At 49.1% G+C, this 6,184-nt stretch overlaps 3 protein-coding genes across 3 annotated transcripts; 2 read left to right on the forward strand and 1 right to left on the reverse strand.

Annotated features, from left to right (window-relative positions):
• Nucleotides 1–1,124: 1,124 nt before the first annotated feature.
• Nucleotides 1,125–3,083, forward strand: PPTG_02936 (hypothetical protein; the record flags this gene model as incomplete). Its single annotated transcript, XM_008894272.1, has 6 exons — nucleotides 1,125–1,515; nucleotides 1,583–1,641; nucleotides 1,673–1,816; nucleotides 1,916–2,000; nucleotides 2,070–2,307; nucleotides 2,375–3,083. 6 exons carry the CDS (start codon nucleotides 1,125–1,127, stop codon nucleotides 2,976–2,978), a joined length of 1,521 nt encoding a protein of 506 aa, XP_008892520.1. The 3' UTR covers nucleotides 2,979–3,083.
• Nucleotides 3,084–3,748: 665 nt separating this feature from the next.
• Nucleotides 3,749–3,871, reverse strand: PPTG_20998 (hypothetical protein; the record flags this gene model as incomplete). Its single annotated transcript, XM_008894431.1, has 1 exon — nucleotides 3,749–3,871. One exon carries the CDS (start codon nucleotides 3,869–3,871, stop codon nucleotides 3,749–3,751), a length of 123 nt encoding a protein of 40 aa, XP_008892679.1.
• Nucleotides 3,872–4,490: 619 nt separating this feature from the next.
• Nucleotides 4,491–4,922, forward strand: PPTG_02937 (hypothetical protein; the record flags this gene model as incomplete). Its single annotated transcript, XM_008894273.1, has 1 exon — nucleotides 4,491–4,922. One exon carries the CDS (start codon nucleotides 4,491–4,493, stop codon nucleotides 4,920–4,922), a length of 432 nt encoding a protein of 143 aa, XP_008892521.1.
• Between the last annotated feature and the right edge of the window lie 1,262 nt (nucleotides 4,923–6,184).

Below are 6,184 nucleotides of genomic sequence, written 5' to 3' on the forward strand. Positions count from 1 at the left end.
CACGGTTATCGGAGTACCCCCTCCGTCAGTCGGCAGTCCAGGGCACTGTGTGTCTGAGTGGATCGCAACGCGATTTTGCGAATCCCACTCCACCACAGCAGCATGTGAGGCTCGCTTAGAAGGCCAAGACCTGCGTAACGCGCTAATGAGATCTCCCCGAGCGTAGGAACGCAGTGTCGTCTAGGCACCGACAATCAAGAGGCGTTCGTGATGGCTATGAACCCACCTACAGTCGCAGGACGCGGCATATCGAGTTGATGTGGTATTACGTCAGAGACCAAGAGTCCAGGAAGGCAGTGGAACTCTGGAAGGTTAAGACGAAGGACAACTCGTCCGACGTAATAACGAAGCCCTTCATCAACGATCGTTTCGAGATGCTATCGAAATGATTGGCCTGACCACAAAGTATATTCCGAAGAAGTTGGCTTCGGAGGAGGGTGTGTTGGAGTTCGCATCCAAGTAGCAGCAGTATACCATGGCCAAGGCCAAGTTTACAATAGTCAAGTATAAGGAAAAAGTGATGGTAGCAAAACACTTTCAGTGCGGATAGTGCGCACACAGTGAAGTTTGCCTCGGCAAGGCTTCAGTCCACGATTTACCTTCCTATCAACAAGTTAACCCTTCTAATACGATCGTTACGGATTTTCCTGAAATCGTTTATACGATTGATAATATTCAGCGTTCTCCGTAACAGACTTCGAATAGCCTCAAATCCGCATATTGAAATTTGTATTGGATAAATTTTACCAGGTCAATTGTAGCAGCTTTGCGCGTTGAGACATGAGATTTTCAGGATGCGGCTAGGATTGCCGGTATAAGAAGTGAGGGAGCTGGCAGCGGTTCATTTTGAGATCTGCGCTGCGAGAGGGAGACCATCATTTCACGATGAGAGGCTACGCAATTGCCGCTGAGAAATCTCTTGGTCAAGTGTGGGGGGAGTTGACGAAGAAAGGCTGGTCGTTCAGGAAGTCGCTTGGCCTTAGTGACGATCGTAGGTACCTACCACCGGACAGCCTGTCTCAAGTGGACCGAGGGCGTGGACTACATCCTTGGTAAGTCTGCTGTGTGCTGATACATGCGTACGGTTTCTAATCTAGTTTGTGCTTGCAGGAGACACGAGCTTGATGAATTACTGCCGCCGCCAGGGATGGCTGGAATTCGGCCCACTTCCCCCTGCTGCGCAAGCTGAACTGACGGAGCCAGCGACGGCTGCTTCGAAGCCCGCGCCGAAGCCAAGAGCTGCAGCAAAATCTACTCAGGTCCCACTAGAGTCAGCTGCAGCAGCGGTTCCCAGGCCGCCTTGCGCTGAAGCCAAGCCTTCATCTCCTGTCACCACTGTCGCCACGACCTCTGTCTCCAAGAAGCCGGCCACCAAGCCGGCCGCTAAGAAGCCATCCGCCAAGAGGTGTGCATCAAAAAGACCTGCAACTGCAAGTAGTGGCAGCGAGCCAGCCCGCCGAAAGCGAGCCGCTGTTGGCAAAACCAAACCCACGACAGCGCAGGATTCGGCCGCAGGTGAGATCAATCGACACCAGTTTGCTGTCCAAATACTAATATGCAGCTGTTACGGATATATCCGCAGCTGCAGTACCGGATAGGACCGGCGCTGTTCCGGATCTTACGGATATCGCTAGGACACGAGTCCGGATACGGCTGAAGAACGTGTCCGGAGGTGACGACAACTAGTGCTGAGGATGCCACCGGTGGCGGTACAACTGCTGGACGATCGCTGCTTGATGCGTTCGATTCGGACGACTTCTTGGATGCTCTTCGTGAAGATCGTTTGTTTGGCCCTCTGGAATCGGACGATTTGAATGTGGGCGAGGCGGACTGGTTGCTTGGTCTGGACTCTGATCTTGAAGGGAATGAAGAGTGAATTCTTCATGATAAAAACAACAACGCCGATCTACAGTAGTCAGACCCCGAAAGTGTAGAAGAAGACACGGAGGTTTCGGTGGAAGAAGTGGACGAAGAGCCGGTCACGTTCGAGCTCGGTGCTGGTGATATGGACCGCCTCCAACAGGAGGAATGGAATTACTTTGATGAGCGGCACAGTGGGCAACTTTAAGTGGATGCTGCTCCGCTTTACGATGGACCAAGCGGCCCGACTAAAGCTGTTTTGGCTTATGCCGAAAACCCGTTGGCAATCTTCTACTTCTTCCTCCCCAAAGACCTGTGGCGTCGTATTGCTGCTGAAACGAACAAGTATCGCCTCGATAGTGTTGACGAAGTCGCTCAAGGCATGCGCCAACGTGCTCTTGACAAGCGGTTGACGACCCCGTCCACGACGGTTCTGTCTGTAGAGGAGTATCGGGTCAAGTTGCGATGCAAGAACAGTATTCAGCCGCACGAGATAATCCGGTACATTTTCTAGCGACGGGGTGTTCCACGCAGCTAGCCGACGTGAACCGGGTGGTGCAGTCTCGAGGGTGCCGTGCCCTCAACTTGTGAAGGACTATCATGAGGCCATGGGCGGAGTTGATGTCCATGACCAGCTCCGCCTACAGCGCTATTCAATTCAGCGCTCAATCCGGATGCGCAAGTATTACAAGACGCTGTTCAGCAGTCTCGTTGACATAGCCATGGTCAACGCGTTCATTGTCCACAAGTTGGCACTGCGCAAGCTACAAAAACCTGTGCCGACGCACGCAGTCTTCATGCGCCGCCTTCACGCCGATCCTCTCGTGCAAACAAGCGAAAATTTTGCGGGCAACAACGACCTGGAAGAGCTTGTCACCCAACCGCTTCCGCGCGCGCCGCACACCCTTCAGAAGCTCGAAGAAAAAAACAAGGCAAAGGCGAAGAATCGGCAGTGGCTCTGCAAGGTGTGCTCGGCGTTCGCAGGTCTTGGGGTGCGCAGTTTTGAGACCAGCTACTTCTATGCGACCTGCACACGCTCAAAGAGGGGCAGAGTGTCGCTGTGCAATAAGGCACGACGTCTGGACCACGGTAGCAGTCTCACCTGCGATCAGATCTAGCATCAAACGTGGCGGAATGGGACCGCGATTCCTCCCGAGTACCAGGACAAGATCCGATTCATCGAGAAGCGTAGGCCTGAAGTGTGTGATACCGATAGTGAGTCCTAAAAGCGCAAATAATGAATGATGACCATTTCGCTTCATCATGTACACCTCCACCGACTGCTCATCGTAACGGTTTTGCCAGGAGATCGCAATTGGCAGAGATTTGGCCATTTTTTACAGCACATCTCCTCCCATCAGCCAATCCGAAGTCTCACTGAGACCACGTGTCACGCGTAAGGGCTTGATACATGATATATAGTACTGGTTTTCCGGCATATGTTAATTCATATGTTAGGAGTTACGGTTTTTTCCGGAACAGTGGCCGTATTAGAAGTGTTAAGGGGTTTTGCGTGTTACGCTACAGCTTTGTGCACATTCCGTCAGAATCGATAACCTCAGAGTTTTAGTTGATATGTTGTCGGTTGCTCAATGCTTGTTAAAGGCTTGCTTTAGAAGCAATGTAATCATGCGGCCATTGGGGTTGTTGCTCTTTCATGTATTGAATCATGAGACCTGTGCACAGATACTAGTAAGGGCAGCATATATGTTAATGTATACAAGTAAGTTAGTTACCATGATTATTACACCTCCTCCTCGCATCGTACGTCTTTCATGAACGTTATCAGATCATGGTCAAACGTGATAATGCTTTTAACTCCCTGGCCTTTCAGAGTCTTGCTGGTATGGTTACCGCTGAAGGTGTCGATGTTCACTTTGTTGTCTATTCAGCCGCGCAGATCGCGACGAGGGATATCTAGTTCCTTTGCCGCAGGTCGGACACCTAGTTCTTTGGCTTTCGAGATAGCACGGCGCTTCTTGGATTTTGGATAGGAGCGCTGGGGCGCCATATATTGAGAGTGACAAGTGATAAACGCTGGTGGTGAATTCAAGGCATGGATGGCCAGTAAAAAAAACGCCGATTGGTTAAAATACCAGATGGCACTCTGTCCATGCATTTGAATAAACACATACTATTAGATAAAATATTTGACTTCAGTTTCAAACTTCAAACACTGGTGGGCGGGTTTTTATAGTGTGGCGGATTTACCCGTCGTTGTCTGTAATACCCTCATATTTGTAGGCTAGAACCTCATGTGTTTGCAAATCCTATAAGGTCCACAAATGCGAAAACGGGGTGCAGTACTGTAAAGTGCTGTAAATACACCGTTAGAAAAAAGCAACTGTTTAGTGACTACAGTTCTGTAAACATGTTATTAGAAAAAATCCAAATGTTTAGTGTCTACAGTGCTGTAAACACGCAGTAACAGTAGAAAAAGGCACTACATGCTCGACTGTGATGTATCCACACACAGTATTCACTCCCCCCATCTTGTTGCACAATCTTGTCGTCGGTCGTAGTAGCACTACTACAATAGTACGGCCCGTACTGCATCATGCATGTTATGGGATCACTGATAATACCTACATATATCGATTGTCTAATACGTCCTATTCGTATCGTACACAATGCGCTTTGCGTGCTTCCTGGTCCTGCTTGCGACTACCTTCACCGCAAGTGACAAGAACTTCGCCAACTCCGTCGAAGCTGCTTTAGGCGACGTCGCTCGTGTGTCCGACATGAAGCGCATCGATCCGGACAGCAAAGGTCCCCGTCTCCGAGGAAGGAAGAAACCGGAAAGTGAAGAGCGCATGACGGCCGTACCTCCTTACGCTGCGATGACGAACGTGATGCATTCGACTTCGACTACTTCCACAACTTCGAAACAATCACCTCGGATGCTACACTCGATGGAGGAATATAAGGCGCAGCCCAAGCGGGCGAAGGCTCTTGCTGCTCTGCTCACCATTGGGATGCTCTCTGGTGCCTTTATCGGCGGCTTCAAGCTAACGGAATGGATCCGGAACGCACTTGGGGTTGGATCGGGTCGATCGGACTGAACCAACCCCGAGGTATGTTCTTAAACGTACCACTCCACCTCACCAAGGACGTTTCCATTCAGCTTGTTGTACGACGCGAAGTAGCAACAGAGATACCTTGCTCTACTATTGCAGGAAGCGATATTTTCCACCAAGGAAGTTTCTTTTCTAACCACGTTAACTACACTAAAAGAAAGCGATGGTAAACCCTTCATTGTACATATCCAGGATAGCAAGAAAATAATTAAAGATGTTCCCCGCAACTGCATGTTATCTGCCCTAAGGCTAATTTGCAATTCGCTCCAGACAAATCGGCACAATCTCATTTATCGAACTATTCTTCATGGCGCCGATATAGTCGTAAAGAGATACAGGTACGTTGCACTGGCAAGTCATGCTACTAGTCGACAAGACCAGTGTGTCCGGCTAGTTGATCTCGTAGCTAATAGTCTCGGAGCCTCTGTATTCAACCAGATTTTGATTTTTGAAGCACCAAGGGGTGTAGATCAGCGGCAGAAACCGTTGGGTGATACAGTGTGGAATATCCAAATCACTAATTTGGAGACCCCCAGTATCGGCACACGATGAAACTCCTTGTAGTATACGTTGTCCGTCGTCATTGGACTAAAGCACAGACATTCGTACGGTAGCGAATGTGTCGGGGGGCTCACACGATTGATGGGGTTGCTGTTTTAATATTTTTGAGTGAAAAAACTTGGTTTCAGGGTGTAAAATCAACCAGCACTACAACAACATCCACCATAATCAACGAGCTGTCCACCTACGGCCACGTGACAATGAGACCAAATCCAGTGGTCACTTCCACTTCACTGGCTCCGAATATTTCACAACCGAGACAGGAATTAGATCCACTTTTAAGTGGAATACATCACCAAGAGTAACGGAAACAAGTCGGATACTCTTGGGCGGATGTACGGTGTCGGATTTTCTGGTGTAAAACTGGCCAAAATGTTCTAGAATGTCCTAAAAATCGATTTTTCACATGGTCACATCATTTTGCAGAATATGTATCTTCATCGCCCAACTGGACTAGATATTATTTAAAAGACTAAACAAACTATCTGATTAAAACTGATGTTATAAAAATCTTCAACTCCAGTCTCTAAGACAGACTGGTCCCATTAGACAAGGCTCTTGGTCGCTCATCAAAGAGACGTGAACAGGGCCTGTTTCAACGACAGCGCATTGAACGAGGTCACCTGTTCCAACGTGGGCACGCACGATCACTGGTGTAAAGGACGATCTTTTTTTTAAAAGGGGGG

The sequence above is a fragment of the Phytophthora parasitica genome, assembly GCF_000247585.1.
Source record: "Phytophthora parasitica INRA-310 unplaced genomic scaffold supercont2.2, whole genome shotgun sequence".
In the NCBI taxonomy this organism is placed as follows: domain Eukaryota; phylum Oomycota; class Peronosporomycetes; order Peronosporales; family Peronosporaceae; genus Phytophthora; species Phytophthora nicotianae.